Source organism: Bos indicus x Bos taurus, chromosome 22 (assembly GCF_003369695.1).
Source record: "Bos indicus x Bos taurus breed Angus x Brahman F1 hybrid chromosome 22, Bos_hybrid_MaternalHap_v2.0, whole genome shotgun sequence".
Taxonomy (NCBI): Eukaryota; Metazoa; Chordata; class Mammalia; order Artiodactyla; family Bovidae; genus Bos; species Bos indicus x Bos taurus.
Genome location: NC_040097.1, coordinates 145492 through 162560, shown reverse-complemented (window position 1 = coordinate 162560; position 17069 = coordinate 145492). Strand labels below are relative to the sequence as shown.

The following is a 17069-nucleotide window of genomic DNA, read 5'->3' as shown; positions in this document are numbered from 1 at the left end:
GGAGGAAAAAAGGGTTTTGTGATAAGAACTCGTAGGTTCTAGTCTCTTAACGACTTCCATAGACAACACACAGCAGAGTTGATTATATTTATCATGCTGTATGTTACATCACCGACTCAGTGGACATGAGCTTGAGTAAACTCCGGGAGACAGTGAAGGACAGGGAAGCCTGGGGTGCTGCAGTTCATGGCGTCACAAAGAGTCAGACATGACTTAGTAACTGAACCACAGCGACGTAACATCCCTCGCTGTTTATCCCTACCTAGACGTTCGTGCCTTCTGATCACCCTCCTGCAGTTCCACCCCTCACCTCCCTCTGGTAAACTTCATCTCTTTTTACTGCTCTTCAGTTGCTCAGTCGTGCCCGACTCTTTGCACCCCCAGGGACTGCAGCACACCAGGCTTCCTGTCCTGCACCGAGTTCCCATTCTTGCTTTCCACATTAAGTGACAACCGTACATGCCTGTGCAGAAGCTTCCTGGCGTGCTGAAGCCATGGATGCACCTTCATTTCCAAGCTTCTTCTGACCTTTCAGAGTGATTGCCAGTGAGAAGATGGGGAAGACTGGCCTGAGAGTGTATGGGGAGCAAAGGACCGATGACAGGCAGGGATGTGCCTGCCTCTCACTTGCACAGAGACCAGGCAGTGAGCCTGAACCCTGCAGACCTCCATCTCTTCTATAAGAAGGAGCGAGCTGGGTCTGTTCTGCAGATGCTGGCCAGGGCCTGCATGAATGTGGAGGCGGTGCAGACGCACCATCACCATCCTCCATCTCGAGGCCAGTCTCCTCCAAACCCTCCCACAGAGCCCCAGTTTGGCCCCTGATGGCAGCCAGATTTGTATGCCTGGCTCTGGGGCGTGCATGGAGAGGGTCCCAGGACTCAGGGTCCAATGTCCCGCATAGTCTTAGGAACCCAGACCCACAGCACTCCGGAGAGCCTAGACAGGTCCCAGCTATCAGTTCCGGCTCCAGCAGTGTCCTGGAGAGGAACAGAATCAGAAATGCTCTTCCCCTCCCACACCAGGAGGTAAGGATGCGCGCTCTGTAGAAGGCACTCCCAGGCTACCATCGAGGTTGTCTGGAAGATGCTATCTGGGCGGCGAGGATGGACCACCGGGCTTGCTCATCCGCCTCCCTTCTTACCAGCTGTGTCCGGGTGGACCGCGGCCTCAGAGTCCTCTTCATCCGTAAAATGTTGGCTGAGAAGACGACAGGTTTGTGTAAACGGCGCGCAAGATGCCACCTTCAGCGCACGTGTCTCCAGGGCTGGTCACTCAGCGTCCCGCGCCTCCTGTCCCCCGGGGGCTGCCGCGGACTCGAGCGAGCGCGCTGTCCCGAGTGGGCTGGCGACTCACCGGACGCTCGCCCGCATCTCTCCAGCAACGTCCCGTACAAGTCCCAGCTTTGCCTGTTGGCTGCCCGGGGCTGCAGATGGGAGCGAGGTAGGGAGGGTCGGGCCGAGGCTGTCCGGCGGCGCTCAGCCCGCGTGGACCCTCCTCGGAGCCCCAGGCCAGGCCCGCGTTCGTTCTCACCTGGGCTAAAACCTCGGGAGCCAGCAGCGGCCAGGCCACTGCGACTGGAGGGGCGGGGCAGGGGCGGGGCCTTGGCCTGGGAGGGGCTACTGGGCGGGGCCGGGACGGGGAAGGGGCGTGTCAGGGGCGGGGCAGGGGGGCGGGTCCGGGGCGCGTGACGCGCGGCGCGGGCCAATGGGGCGCGCGCCCGAAGCCGAGCCTCCTGCGAGCCTTCGCGGCGCCCGGCGCGTCACGTGAGCCCGGGGAGTGAGCGCCGAGAAGCGGCGGCGGCGGCGGGGGCTCGGCCGCAGCGACGCGGGCCGGGCGAGGCGAGTGAGTGCGGGACGCGCGGCCGCCGCCCCCAGCGCAGCCTGCGTGGGCCCGGGATCGCCGGGCCTGGCCGCCGGCCGGCCGTGCCGAGTTCAGGTGGGAGCGCGCGGCGAGGACGGGCGCGCCTGGACCGGGCCCGGCGGGGGCGCCGGGGGCCCTCTGCGCGTCGGACCGGGCGCCCGCACGGCTGTCCCGGCTCCGCGAGAGCGTCGGGGGAGATGTCGGCGGAGCGGGGCCCTCGGCGCGGGGCCGGGGCCGGGGGCGGGCAGGCGGGACGGCGATCCCCCGTGCCCACCAGCACCGGCCCAGTCCCCGCGCCGGCCTCGGCGCCTGGCCCCACGCGTCCGCGCGCCCCTCACGGGCCGGCCACCCATATGGCGGGCGCGGCGGGGCCTGTGGGCGGAGGGGTTACTGCCGGTCACCGCGGCCGGCCCAGGGGAGGCGGAGCCCGGCTCCCCCGCCCCTTCCCACGCGCGGTCCCACGCGCGCCGGGGCGTCGCGGGGCCCCCACCCGGCCCTCAGCGCGCCCCGCACGCGCAGTCACGCGGCAGGAGCTCGCGCCCCCGCCGGCGCCCCCGCCCGCCCCTCTGCGGGTCCCTTCGGGCCCTCCCTCCACCCCTGCTGTTTGCCGGCCCAGGCCCCGGGAGTGACGGGTCCCCGGGTGCCAGAGGCCCTGCAGCCACTCCGCCGCCTCCAGGGACCCGGCGGAGCGCGGGGAGCCCCGCCGCCCCACAGGTGCGAGGCCGCGGCCGCGGGACTCTTATTTTGAAGGGCGGCCCCCCCGCCGTGGTCTGCACGCTGACCCAATGGAAGGCCCTTGGCCGGCGCTCGGCTTGTTATCAATTACATGTTGTTCCTGCGGCCGCCGTGTCCCCGGGAGGATAAACAGCAGGCCCGGCCGGCCGGGCGGGGAGGGGCGGAGTCCGGCCGCGGCCGGGGACGCTGCCCGGGACAGGGCGTCCCCCCCTCCTCGCGGCCTGCGTCGCTGGCCGGGCCACGTGCTACTGTGTTTCAGGGCCGGTCCGGGCGCCCCGCGGGCCCCGTGGGCTCTGTGTCCGCGTCCTCCCCGCCGAGGAGCCCTGCCCGAGGACCCATGCCGTCTGCTGCGGGCCCCACCCCCGGGCCTTTGCACTCATCAGCAAAGTGCGGCCAGGGTCTTGTTTCAGATTCGGGGGTAGACAGTCCAAATGGCTTATATTCTGGTGGGGAGACCGAGAACGAAGTGCATAAATACATAACTGCAGTCGGAACTGTTAGGAAGACTATGATGCAGGGTGGTATAGCAGCGGGTGGTGGGCAGGTAGGGAGACCTCACAGGGAGTGACTTCGGAGCTGAGGGATCTAAATCAGGGGCTCCCTCCTAGAGGGCTGGGAAGAGGGGTCTGTGGAGAGGGAAGTGCTGGGGCCCTGGCCTGGGGCCGTGAGGCTGGTGAGCTTGTGCACAGCCTGTGAATGGGGCGGGTGGAGCAGTGGTCTGGGGCAGACCAGCCTTCTGGGAGGAGACTGGGTCCGTTCCTTTGGGGCTCTCTTAAGTTCCCGCCTCCCCCGTCTTGCTGTACTTATTCCCCTCTTATTTGTTTTATGTCATTTAATCTGTGGATATCTTAGTTTATGTCTCTAAAGTGTAAGGCCTCCTTTGAAAAGTACGTACCAACCTCAATACATCATCCCATTTAAAAATATTGACTGTAATTCCTCAATATCATGGAATAGTCAGGTAGTGATCACATTTCTGGGGAGAGTTTCAAGGGCAGGGACAAGGCCTGGTCTGCCTTTTCTGCCTGGTTCCTGCCTGGTTCTAGGAAGACCGGAGTCCCCGGGTTTTTCAGCATGGCGGCAGAGGGGAGAAAGACCACGACCTCACCCTTGAGGCTCACCCTGACGGCTGGTGCTGCCTGTCTGCCCCTGTAGTGAGTGCTCAGCTTGTGTAAGCTCATTGGTCTTACAAAAACCCAGGAACTAGGCACAGTTGTCAGGATGCCCACCCAACGCATGGCACAGAGAGGTTGTACTGCCTGCCTGAGGTCACACAGCTGACAAGCTGCAGAGACTGGAGCTCAGTGTGGGCGACGGGGTGGAGGTTGGGGTCTCAGGCTGAGTGTGGGCTTTGTTCTTCACATTATCTGGCATTTTCATGCCTTCTCAGCACCTGATTCACTGAATAGTGAAAACTCCCAGCTTTAATTCCTTACCTAAAAAGCCAAACTTCTCCTGCAAACCCTGCCCTGGATGCAGACTTGCACCTTATTTTCCTGGGGCTCTGTGAGGCTTCCTGGCCGGGTCATTACACATGGAACAGGTGGGGAGACTGGGGTTTGGGGGAGCAAGGACTGGCCCCAGGTCACAGCTGAGGATGGCCTGGCCCTGGGAGGTCCTGACCACTGGCTGGGCCTGCTGACTGTTGGGCAGTGCTGACCGTCGGGCAGTGCCGGGCCCAGGCCGAGTGCTTGAGACAGAGATGGTTGTAGTGGGAGCGGACGTGGTGCCCGGCGGCCAAGACTGTCTGCTTTAGCTGCAGATCGTTCCCCTTCCTCAACTCAGTAAACACCCGCCATGGTCACTGGGTGGGGACAAAGGTCTGCAGAGGTGGCCCTGTCACAGCCACTGTTGACTCTCCTTGGACACCGACCCGCATGGCCTTCAGCCTGCCCCTGTCCTCTCTGCTGACGTGCCCTGAGCCCCTCCTGGGCACCAGAAGCCTCACCAGGGGCTGGGAACACAACCAGAGGCGACCGCCCAGCCTGTACCACAGGGGCCCGGGTCTGGTAGGGAGGCGGCGTGAGCTGGGTGAGTGCTCCACAGGGTGCTGGCTGGGGGTCTCATCGTCTGCCCGGCAGCTGTGAGTCAAAGGCGGGAGTAGCTGGGCCCTGGGACTGGGGTATGTTCTCCCTGAGTTATCGCAAGGCAGGGCCCTTCCACCACTGGTGAATCCCCTGAAGGTGCCCAGTCCAGTGGAGGGTGCTTGGTGGAAGCCTGTCCCTAATTCACTGGAGAGGCAGCCGAGATGTGGTGGGCCCGAGGACCAGGTTGTGGGTGGGCTGCCCCCTTTCAGGTGGTCAGACAGCCCTTGAGAGGGGGTCTTTAATTTATGCCTCAGAGTAGACTTGTCTGGTTGAAATACAAACTCCTCATTTATATTTGAGTTCTCAGATGAAACAATTTTTTAGTATAAGCCTGCTGTATCCAATGTTTGGACATACTTCTGTTAAAAGTTGTTCATTTTTTTAAAACTCAGTTTCAAGTTGAACCGGGTGGCCTTTATTTTTATTTGCTCAATCTGGCAAACCTACCCAAGCTGCAGCAACAGGGGGTCAGAGGGCATGTGGCCATCCTCCTCCCCCAACAACCCCCGCCAGCAATTCTGCAGGAACGGGACCAAGGTCAGTTGTCCAGCAATGGTGGCGACTCTGCTCAGCTGGATGGGGTTCCCGCCTGGCTGTTGGGGGTGCAGAGCGCCTCCTCACACGCCCACCCTCTCCCTCACATGCACTCGCACTCAGACATGCGTGTTCCTTCTCAGAATTGTTCTGAAAAATCTGTGTGAAGCCGCAAGAGCCGGGTTGTGCAATGGGCTTGGAGAGCACTTTTACAAACAGGTGGTGCAATTCCGGAAAACACGCTTGCAGCGTTCCCCCATCGGATGGATGGAGGCAGGATCCAGGCCTGGGGTGGCGGGAGGCTGTGGCTGGCCACGGCGTGGAGCCAGGCGCCTCCAAGGAGGGGGTTGACTGCGCTGCTTTCCTGACGGGGCCTTCTTGGTTTTCTCTGCAGCCGCCAGGCCAGCATGGTGGACCACTTGCTCCCAGTGGACGAGACCTTCTCGTCGCTGAAACGCCCCGTCTGTTTTCTGGGTGATGGGCGAGCGTACCACATGCTACCCTCGCCCCTCTCCGAGGACGACAGTGACGCCTCCAGCCTCTGCTCCTGTGCCAGCCCCGACTCGCAAACCCTGTGTTCCTGCTATGGAGGCGGCCGGGGGGCTGAGGGCCAGGACAGTATCCTGGACTTCCTGCTGTCCCAGGCCACCCTGGGCAGCGGCGTTGCGGCTCATGGCAGCCCCATGGCCTGGGGGACCTGGCGGAAAACACCGGCCCCCGTGAAGGGGGAGCATTTCAGCTTCCCCGAGTTCCCCGTGGGCAACCCCGATGATGTCCCTCGGCCCTTCCAGCCCACCCTGGAGGAGATTGAAGAGTTTCTGGAGGAGAACATGGAGCCAGCGGTGAAGCAGGCCCCAGAGGGCAGTGGCAAGGACTTGGACACCTGTGGCCAGCTCTCCACTGGGCCGCACAGAGGCCACCTCCACCCCGGGGCCAGCGGCAGAGAGCGCTGCGCCCCTCCGCCGGGGGCTGGTGCGGCTGGCAGCCAGGGCCCAGCTGGGGCCCCTGCCCCCGACCCCCCAGTCCCCCTGCTGCTGCAGATCCAGCCGGTGCCGGTGAAGCAGGAGTCGGGCGCCGAGCCCGCCTCCCCGGGGCAGCCTCCGGAGGCCGTCAGGGTGGCGCAGCTGCTGGTCAGTATTCAGGGCCAGACCTTCACACTTGTGCCCCAGGTGCTGCCCTCATCTAGCCTCAGCTTGCCGTCCAAGTTCGTGCGCATTGCCCCCGTGCCCATCGCCGCCAAGCCCCTTGGGTCGGGACCCCTGGGGCCCGGCTCCACAGGCCTCCTCGTGGGCCAGAAGTTCCCCAAGAACCCGGCGGCTGAACTCATCAAAATGCACAGGTGCACTTTCCCTGGCTGCAGCAAGATGTACACCAAGAGCAGCCACCTGAAGGCGCACCTGCGCCGGCACACGGGCGAGAAGCCCTTCGCCTGCACCTGGCCAGGCTGCGGCTGGAGGTCAGTATGGCGGCGGCGGCCAGGCATTGCGCAGGGCCTGCGCGCCTCTGCTCCTGGGGTGCGTGGCCAAGACCGCGTCCTCTGCGCTTGGATAAGGCTGCTTAGGGCGGGGAGGGGGTGGGCAGGCCCAGAGGTCCCCTTGTGTCTCCGAGTGCTGGAGTACAGTTTCATGGTGACCAGGTGAGGCTGTGGCTGTGCCGGGGAGGGGCTGGGCCATGCTAAGGACTCCCCTGATGGCGCCTGGGCTGCTGAGAGCCGCAGAGGGCGGCTGCGCACTGCACATCCCCGCGGCATTCCCGTGCTGCGCGTGTGCGTGCCGCGCGACCCCACGGCACCCCAAGGGTAAGTACCACCTCTCACCTCCCTTCATCGCTGAGCGCACGGAAGCTGGAGCAGCTTTGTAACTGGCGGGCACGCAGCCCTTTGCTGATGGGGTCGAGGCCAGGGGCCAGAAGCAGCTGCCTGTACAGCCTGAAGGCCCAGCCAGTTGACAGCCATCCTGGGGGACCTGGCGCTGTGCTGGGTACGCCGGAAAGGCCACTGGGGGGGCTCCAGGCTCGGGTGCCAAGCCAGAAGCGGGAGACTGCTTCCAGGCTCTCTACTCGGTGCACGGTGGGGGACCCAGCTCTCAAAGCGGGGGTGGGGGGCTTGCCCAGGGTCACCCAGCCCCTGGGCAGGCAGAGCGGGTAGGACCCCCATGGGCCACCCCCAGTCCCCCTGGGCAGGCTCGCCCTCTTGGGAGGGAACCTTTTCCTGAGGCTCTGGCACAGGTCAGGGATGACATGCTCAGGACGCCCCCCTGCAGGAAGCTGGCCAGCCGGGGAGGCACGTGTGTTCCTTGCACACTCGGTCCTGCCTAGTGTGGCTTCCGTGTGAGGGGGTGGGAGGCACGCTTGGCTTTGTGCAGACCGGAGCCTCACAAGGGGCACGTGTGGCCACACGGGATTGTGCACGCTGCATGTTTGTGCCCATGCGTGTGTATGGGTGCACACGACACCCGGTGCTTCCTGACGGCATTGCTCCTGAGAGCGGGGGAGAGCCGGCCCCAGGCCGGAGGTGCTGGCCTCAGCGTCGCGGCGGGCTGAGGCTGGACGGATGGGAGCCCTGTGCCCAGCGTCCCGGGTTGTGAGGTGCTGAGCTGGCCAGAGAAGGGGCTTTGCCTTGGCACCCACAGCCCTGAGGGCTCCGGGAGCCCAGCTCCAGCCCTGCACTGCCCACAGCATCAGGCAGAGTCAGCCGGTGTGCTTCAGGGCATGCCCAACAGCCGGCGGGAAAACCAGGGTCGGTGGGCAGACCCGGGGCCCTGCTGCAGTCCAGCCGCAGCAGGGGATATCCTGACCCCAGGGGTGGGGCGGCTGGTGGCAGGGCGTGGACTCTGGTCCGGCTCTGCCCCATGGCCAGTGCCCTCCCGTGGTCCCCTGGCCAAGCCTCAGTTTCCTCATCTGTTGAGTGGAAGGCTTGCTTGCGGCCTCTGTCCCCCAGGGCCGTGTGTGCAGGGATTGTCCGGGTCGTGTGCCATTCTTGGATGAGGTCAGAGTGTGAGGGACCTGGGAGGGGTCACCCCGCTTCCACTGGGCGGCACCCACGCTGCAGGGTGGCACCTGGAGACCCCCAGGCCAGTGCTGTCTTCTTGGTGGGGGTGGGGCCGTGGGCAGCCTCACAGTCCTGGGCACTGTCCATCCCCCCAGAACTGAGGCTGGGAGGAAGGGTGTAGTCATGGTCAAGGCCGCCCACTCGGCCGCTCCCCCGGGAGAAGAGGACCTGAGTTCTGGGCTATCCTGGAGGGCAGACAGGACCCTCGGCCCAGGGCATCAGGGGGGCAGGTCGTGAGTTCCCCATGGGGGGAGGTGTGTAACCCAGAGTGGAATTCATGGTGGGCACTGCCTGAACCCTTGCGTGGTCTTGCCCAGGACCCCTGAGTGGGGGAGGGACGGTGGGAGCCTGGCACCGTGAGGTCTCTACAGAGCCCTTGGGAGCCGTGTCTGCCATCAGCCAGGCGGGCAGCTTCTCCTGGGTCTGGCCCTCATGGGTCACGTGTGGCTCACGTGAGGCAGAGTCCCTGCCAGGTGGGGAGCTGAGGGCGCCTGCCCCTTGTGGGGGCCGTGTCTCGCTGGTTAGTCTTCAGGGACCATGAACTGCTGCTTATGGGCCCATGAGTGGAGTGTCCCATCCACGTGGTCATAGCTGCCAGCCGAGTGGCAGAGGGGCGTCCTTCCAGCATGTGGGTGGGAGGGTGGACTGACTTCGGGGCAGCTCTGTCAGGACAGGACAGGGGGGAGGGTGACAGTGGCCAGCTCACCAGGCGCTTTCTGAGTGCCAGGCACTGTCCTGAGGGCCTTAGAGCTGGGCTCCCCTCTGCAAATCCCCACCTTGGCTTCCGTGCTTCCTTCCACGGGGGCCTCATTACCTTTCCGCCCCTCAGGACTTCCGCACCCCCAGATACGCTTAGATTCCTATCCAGACACCTCATTCTGGACCTCAGGCTCATGTGGTCTGCCCGCCAGGGTCCCTCGGGCAGCGCGGGCTGGCACGGCCCGTGTCTCCAGCACTCTCCTCCGGGGGTGGCTGTCGCTGGTCTCGCCATGACTCTGGCTCTTTCCTTCCCACATCCTGGTCTCTTTGAGGCCTCCCAGCACCCCTGTGGTTTGTTGGCACCATCTCGTTTTAGGTAGGGGGAAACCGAGGCCCAGAAAGACGCAGTCATCCTCCACGGGGACAGAGCACACCCCGCCGTGGTGAGGCCAGCATGCCTCTTCCACGTGCAGCCCCAGGGCCGGGCTGGCCACCACCTCTCACTGGGCAGCGCTCTCGTGTGCCAGGAGTCCTGTCTCTTCCCCGAGGTCATCAGCCTCCAGGCATCAGCTCTGGGCCGGGAGGAAAGGGCTGAGGAGTGAGACAGTGAGACACAGCTCTGGGGTGCTGGGCGGGCGCCCTGCGTCATCCTGAGCCTGTGAGCAGGCGTCAGCCTCTCGTCCCACTTTCGTTGTCCAGTCGCTCAGTAGTGTTCGACTCTTTGCGCCCCCATGGACTGCAGCATGCCAGGCTCCCCTGTCCATGGCCAACTCCCGGAGCTTACTCAGACTCATGTCCATCAAGTTGATGATGCTATCCAACATCTCACCCTCTGCCGCCCCACGTTAGAGAAAGGAAACGTGGCCGGAGCCGGCATGCAGTTCTCACCATCACCCAGCTGGGAGGTGGCTGAGGCAGGGGCTTGGCCCAGGCTCCCTGCCCACCCCAACCCACCCGGCAGGCCATAGGCCTGGCCCGCCCTGCAGCAGCCCCTCCACACCTCCAGAGGGGGTGGGCCACCCCCTGCGCCACGCCTGCCCTCCCAGTGGGCGCTCTGCGTCCCAGACCCTCTCCTTCCTGGTGGTCCTGGCGAAGAGCAGCTGCCTGTCTCCCTCTGGCGCCTGTCCTGTGTCCTGCTCACTGAGGGCCAGGAGCACTGTCCCCCAGGGTCATCCCTGGCCTGGGCGACCTCCCGCCACTTCCTTCGGTGTCTGATCGTGGACCCTGGAGTCCCTGCTCTTCCGCATAGGGACGCGGCTCCAGAGGCCGGGACGGGGCTCTGGCCGGATGGGCCTGCTTGAGGCCGCGCGTAGGAGGTGCTGTCGACCTCTGCCTAGAAGTTCCCGCTTCCCTCTTGAACACTGGCCTCCCCTGTTCTCTGCAGAGATCCTGTCCCATCCGAGGAGAGTGCCCTCCTTCCTCCACTCCTGGGGCAGTGGTGGGGCCCGGGTCTCCACGGTGCACGGGGAGGCTGAGATGGGGCCGGGGGCTGCGACAAGGCCCCGAGCCCTGCCTGTGGTTGCAGCCCTGCGCTGATCCTGGCCCCACGTCCCCACCGCCACCCTCGGCCTGGGTGCTCACAGTGTCGGCTTTCTGGCTGATGGAGGGCCCCCTGAACCTGTGCTTCCCTGCAGCCCAGCCATGGGGATTGTGGTCGACACTCATCAGGGCCCAGCTCGCGCCCGTGGGCCCCGCACCCGCTCTGCACCCTCAGTCCTGGCACCTGGTATGCCCTTCCCTGTGCCTGGGGAGCACCTCCGAGAGCTTGGTGACTTGCCAGGTGGTCAGGCAGGAGGAGCAGGGTCTGCTGCCCACAGAGGCTGAGACGTAGCCGCCCTCCCCATCCTGTGTGGCTGTGGTTTGGGAGAAGGTGGGCTGGGGGTCATCTGGGAGCTCAGGTCACAGGACCCTGAGAGGGGAGGGGGCATCCGGGGGCGGGGGCTGCTCTCGGAGCCGCTGTCCCTGCTATGCACCCCTCCTAGGCATCCCCCGACCAGAGGCCGCTTGCCTTGTGTGTCCACTGTGGCCTCTGAGACGAGCCTCGGAAGGTCAACAAGAACCTCAAGGCTCCACTGGAAGAGAGAGGACCCTGAGGACCAGGACGGGCCCGCATTTGCTTGGGGCTACACGGGCTCGCACCGAGCCATCCGGCCTCCCCGCGGCCCCTGTCCTCACGCCCTCCCCGGGGTGGCGTCTCCAGCGGAGCTGGTCTTGGCTCCCTGAGTGGGAGGGTGAGGCTGACCCTGTGCTTCGTGCTGGGGGAGGCGGGGGCTGGGGGCTGTCGCGGAGCCTCCTTGCTGCTGCCCTGGGGGCCCTGACTCCCGCTGGGGTGGGTGGTCCCGGGCTGGCCCCTGACGGCCGGAACCTTGGTGCTCCTTCCAACCGCTTGAGCTGCAGGGGTGCGGGGCACCCTGCCCACTCTGGGGGAGGCCAGGCTGCCCGTGGTCACCAGGACGGGAAGACCTGGGTCTGGCCCCTTTTGCTCTGGCCTCGGCCGCTCTGTGGCCGCTGACCCTGGGTCAGGGCCTCACATGTCTGCACCTCGGTTTCCTCTCATGGCAGATGGGCCAGGGTCTCATTGCCAAAGGTGCTGACGGCACTGCCCTGCACGCAGGCACCCGGGCCGTGAAGTGAACACCAGCTTCCAAGCACAGGAGCCTGGACGCGCTCTGGGCACCAGGAGAGTGAGGAAGGTGGAGCTTGTCCTCCACGCCTCTGGGCTGAGGCCCCCACTCAGTCTTCCCCGTACAGCTGTGGGTCTTGGGCTTCCACCTGGAGGGTCAGGCCCGGCCGAGCCTCTGACTCCTCCTTGGCGGGGCGGGGACGGCTGCTGCAGGCACCACCCCACCTTCCTCTCGTGCGTGGGTCCAGGAACAGGGGTGCTGGGCCTGATGCTCCTGTGTGTGTGTGTTCACGTGGGTGAGCGTGTGCACACGTGCATGTGTGTGCCCCGTGCTCAGTCGTATCCGACTCTTTATGACCCGTGGGCTGTAGCCTGCCAGGCTCCTCTGTCCATGGGGATTCTCCAGGCAGGAATACTGGAGTGGGTTGCTATACCCTCCTTCAGGGGATCTTCCCGACCCAGGGATGGAGCCCCAGGCCCCCTGCAGTTGCAGGCAGAGGCTTTAGTGTGGCATGTTTGTGTGTGTGCATGTGCCCTGGGTGCTTGTACACCCCGGGGCTGGCGAGGGCTGCCTCTCTGACAGCTCTCTGTCCTCCCGAGGTGCTGCTGTGTCTGCTCTCTCACTGACGCACAGACCAAGCACCCCAGGCACCAGGTGCTGGGCTGGCCGCGGGGCACGTGCTTTTCCTCATGGAGCTGACGGTCTAGTGGCTCAGACTGACGTTCATCAAAAGCTTGGAAACTAAAGTTGCTGCAGTGGCAGAGGCAGAAAGGAGAAACGCCTAGTGCTTCTAGGCCCCAGCTGTGGGTGGGATGCAATCCTGGAGGGCTTTCCTGAGGAGGTGACATTTATGCTGAGGGCTAAGGGATGCGTGGGAAGAGCCTTCCGGACAGAGGGGACGGTTTGGGCACATGTCCCAGGGCTGTTCGTGTAGGCAGAGCGCAAAGCACAACAGTGTGTATGCACAGGGTGGGGTCTCACTGCCAGGATCAAGCTCAGGAGTGGGGAGAGGCTGGAGTCCCTGAGGTCGGCCATGGCAAGAGCTGAGCCCTGTGGTCAGCTGGGGTCCGTGGCCGCTGCTCCTTCGCAGCAGCTGCTGGGGCTGCGACAGGGAGGCAGCTGGGCCGCCGTGGAGGCTTCCGAGCACCTTGCAGGGCGTGGTGTCGTCTTGGGACCTCTCAGCTGCTGGGAAGGCAGGCAGGGTCCAGGAGTTGTGAGGTCAAGTCTGAGGACCCCTCCTCTGCTGTGACAAAGGCCCTTCCCCTGCAGGCTGGTCAGGGCCTCCGCCCCAGCCTGCGCCCCCAGTTGGGGGACTGCGTGGAGGATGCTCCCAGGGGCCCCAGGCTCTGGTCTGAGGGGCTTGAGGCACAGCTGCAGTTGGGGGGCCTGTGGGGTTACCAGCTGCCCTCAGGCCACTGCACGGGGACCGGCCCCTCTCGCCTCCCTGGAGGGGCGGCGGGGGAGGGGCAGGGTGGGCTCGGCGCCCTCCCCGCGGACCCCACGGGCTCAGCCGGGCGGTGGGGGCGAGGCCGCTGACCGCCCTGTCCCGCAGGTTCTCGCGCTCGGACGAGCTGTCGCGACACCGGCGTTCGCACTCGGGCGTGAAGCCCTACCAGTGCCCCGTGTGCGAGAAGAAGTTCGCCCGCAGCGACCACCTGTCCAAGCACGTCAAGGTGCACCGCTTCCCGCGCAGCAGCCGGCTGCCGCGGCCCTGACCCGCCCCCGCCCCCGCCCGCGCCCCCGAGCGGCCGCCTCCGCCAGGCACTGGGTAGCAATAAGTTATCAGCCCCCGTTGGAGGGACGTGACGCCCATCTGGGCCACCTGGAGCCCTGGGGTGCGGACTCAGCACCGCCACCTCCCCGGGGACCCGGCGCGCCCGCGCCCGCGCCGGCCGGAGGCAACCTGCGTGCCCCGCGCTTTCCGCGGCCCAGACAGAACCCCTCCTGCCGGGCTCCCCGCCTGGGCCTGGGCGGGGGCCAGCACTCGATTGCCGGGGAAGAAGTGCGCAGTGTTGAAATGTCAGTTCCCGGAGGGAGCGTGCGGGGAAGAAGGAAGTAGGCCAGAAGTCCAGGCTGCACTGTGTCGTGGGCGGGGCTCCTTCCGTGGCCTGACCGCCAGAGTCCGCGCGCAGGGCGGTGCAGGGGCAGGACCTGGCCGCTGGGTGGCTGCGGGCTGGGTGAAAAAACCCCTCTCGGCAAGGCGGTAGTGCATGTGCTTGAGTTAAACGTGCGGGAGAGACGGACAGACGCAGGTTTGCCCCAGGGTGACGGTGCCGTGTGGCCCAGCCCCTCGTCCTGTTTGCAGACAAATCCTTCACCTTCAGGAAGAGAGGGCTGGTGTAGAGAGCTAGTAGAGCCTCCCAAGCCCTGATCTAGAAGTGCATTCCTTGTTTTGTCTAGAAATTAATATCAAATGAACTAGCTTGTTTTGAGAGGTTTATTTCACATCCTATGAATGTATGTAAATAAAGTGTACATAGGTGCATCGACAGAAAATCTTTTAATAACATATCAACATTGTGTAAATTTGAAATAAAATCTATAAAGCTGGTGTACATATGTTACAATTATGTATATTTTCTTTGGTTCTTCATAAAAATATATTTGCCAATAAAAAGAAGAAAGAACTTGATAACTCTGGCATTGGCATGCTGTTTTCCTCGGCCCTGCCAGGAGATGGAGTGATTCTGGGGGCTGAATCTGGTTTGCGACGTGGGGGGGACACAGGGGCTCCGTGGATGTCCAGCCCCTGGTCCCCCAGCTCCACGCCCGAGGCTGGGTGTCTGCTCCTCTGTGTCTCCAGGGCTGTCTGCTCCACAGACCCGCAGCTGCCCGATTCCAGCTTCACTTGTGGGAAGAGACCACAGGCGGGCCCGGCCCACAGGGCCACCACTCCATTGAGTTCCTGTCTGAGACCCTTGCTTGGCACTTCCTACCTTGTGTGCAGTGTACTGAGCATTGATTATGCACTCACTGTATGCACCGGGAAGGGGGCAAACCGTTTCCTGGCCACAACTCCCCCGGGGAAATGACACGTGATGCCCGCTTGCAATTCTGAACAGATCAGGCATCTTGACCAGGCGGAGGCAGTGCCTGGCGTGAGCTCTGTGGACGAGGCCTCGACCCCGTGCCCCGGTGGGCCAGGAGGGAGCTGGCCGGAGGGGCTGGGCCGCGCACCAGCCTGCTTCTCTGTCACGTGCCCTGGGGGCTGTCAGTGACAGCCTCAGACCTGGAGCTGGTGCGGGAGCTCCGCGGGTCTGCAGGGGAGACGTGAGGGAGGCGTGCGCATGTGCACGGTGTGTCTCCTGCGGTGAAGGCCCTCATCCCCGCTGACCTGGGAACCTCCTGCCGCAGCCATCTGTCTGTCCAGTAGAGCACAGCACAGGTGCAGAACGGACACCCCATTCTTCCTGGCCCTGGTCCTGGGGAGAGGACCCAACCTTGTGACCTGTGCCCTTTGACCCTGACTGGACACACTCCCCCGGGGCAAACATGCCCTGGGGAAGCGAGGCATTGACCTCCCCAGAGGTGCCTTCTTCATCCATAGAGAAGCAGCCCAGTTACAAGGGACCCGGGGGGTCAGGAGGGTCACACTGGAGGATCTGTGAGCACACGTGTGTACACGACTGAGTGCCAGCTGGACACGGTGCGCCTTTCCAGGTGCGTCCCCAACAGCCACCCGTGGGGGTCCTCAGCCCGGGCGGCCTCTGTCCAGGCCCAGCTAGGCGAACACTGGAAGGTGTGCGGTGCTGCCTGCCACTGCTGGGGTCCCCGGTGCCCCAGAGATGCCTCTGCCTGTGGGAAAGCAGTTTAGAGTGCATGCTTTGCTCGCTGTCCGTAGACTGCGCCACGCGGACAGGCTTTGTGTCAGCCCAGATCCTAGAATACGCACCATCATGCTGAGCTGCAAATTCTGGTCTCTGGGCACCACGATTTACTTACCAATTAAATGTAATGGTAAATACCACTAACTAGCTTTAAGATTGTTCCCGCATGTTTGCTCTGATACGTAATGACACAGAACAGAGCAGACCTGCACAGCTTCATGTACAGCTTTCAACGGTGGGTTTTCTGGGTCAGAGAGCAGGCCAGTAACTTTTGCCAAATTACCATCCAAAAATCAATTGCACTGGGAACATAATTTACTCACGCATTCAGTGTATTATCTGTTCTTCCACACTAGAACATGAACTCGGGAAGAAGGATTTTGCCTGTTTTGTTCAGCACTGTGAGCCCAGCTCCCAAAACAAATATTTGTTGAGCAAATGACGTGGGTGGTAAGCAAGCGCTATTGCTAAAATTGGGATAAGATATAGAGGTTAAATATACAATTTAAAGTTAAAAAGTCATCAGCAGAATATTGGCTGCAAGGATTGCTGTTGTTCAGTCGCTCAGTCGTGTCCAATTCTTCGTGACCCCATGGACTGCAGCACGCCAGGCTTCCTTGTCCATCACCAACTCCCGGAGTTTACTCAAATTCATGTCCATCGAGTCGGTGATGCCATCCAACCATATCATCCTGTGTCATCCCTTTCTCCTCCTGCCTTCAATCTTTCCCAGCATCAGGGTCTTTCCAAATGAGTCAATTCTTCGAATCAGGAGGCCAAAGTATTGGAGTTTTAGCTTCAGCATCAGTTCTTCCAATGACTATTCAGGACTGATTTCCCTGGAGGTGCAATGGGGGCAGTCAGAGCCTGCCGAGCTCCAGGCCCAGGTGAGCTGGTGGGGCTGGGCTGGGGGGCACACAGGAGACAGAAGTGTCTCCCGGGGATGCGCTTACATCAGCCCCAACACAGGCGGCCCTGCCCGGCAGTGGGTACCAGAGTCTCCAGGCATGCTTTATGCCCCTCTGCCCTCTAGGTCTCTGTGTGTGCTGGGCACAGCTCCAGTCCAGGGCCAAGGCCTGAGCACTTTGTGGGGCTCCTCGCCTTGCGACATGACTTCCCTAGCGCATCCCTGCTCTAGAGCCTCAGCTTCCTCGCCGGTCAGTGGGAGTTGGCAGGGTCCCTGCCAGTGGAACTTCAGGTTTCGGGGGACCCTTGGGGATGATGACTCCTGGACCTGCGGGTACTGAGGGGCTCGGCTACCCTCGGTCCGTTGCTGGGGGCAGCTGGTGGCCGGGCGATGTGAGTGCCGTGGGCTGAGCCCCTCCCCTTGGTGGCTGGCCCTGGGGAGACAAGCCCCTCCCTGGGTCCCTCTCTGCTGACCGCCCAGCAGGTGTGCACCCTCCTGCCTTTTGGTGGGGCTTGGGGCCAGATGAAGCAACGGCAGTCCGATGCCCCAGCAAGGTCTGCAGCGGGCTGGGGAACTGAGGGCCGCATGTGAGTTGTTAGGTTTGTGGTTCCGTCCACACACTGGGCTGCCAAACAACAGGAGGATCCGGTCTTTCCGCCTCTCTAACTGGAAACGCTCTAGAAAGGGAATCCTAGCGAGAACTTTTGAGGCCAGCCAAGTCGACACAGAATGTTTCAGGAACAT

General features: G+C 63.4%; 1 protein-coding gene across 2 annotated transcripts; it reads left to right on the top strand.

Annotated features, from left to right (window-relative positions):
- Window positions 1–1731: 1731 nt before the first annotated feature.
- Window positions 1732–14226, top strand: KLF15 (Kruppel like factor 15). Of its 2 annotated transcripts, none has more exons than XM_027522695.1 (3): window positions 1732–1938; window positions 5614–6675; window positions 13144–14226. In XM_027522695.1, exons 2-3 carry the CDS (start codon window positions 5627–5629, stop codon window positions 13304–13306), a joined length of 1212 nt encoding a protein of 403 aa, XP_027378496.1. In that variant the 5' UTR covers window positions 1732–1938; window positions 5614–5626; the 3' UTR covers window positions 13307–14226. The 2 variants fall into 2 exon arrangements, with proteins under 2 accessions (XP_027378496.1, XP_027378497.1); XM_027522696.1 differs by lacking the exon at window positions 1732–1938 and adding an exon at window positions 2929–4629.
- The last annotated feature ends 2843 nt before the right edge of the window (window positions 14227–17069 follow it).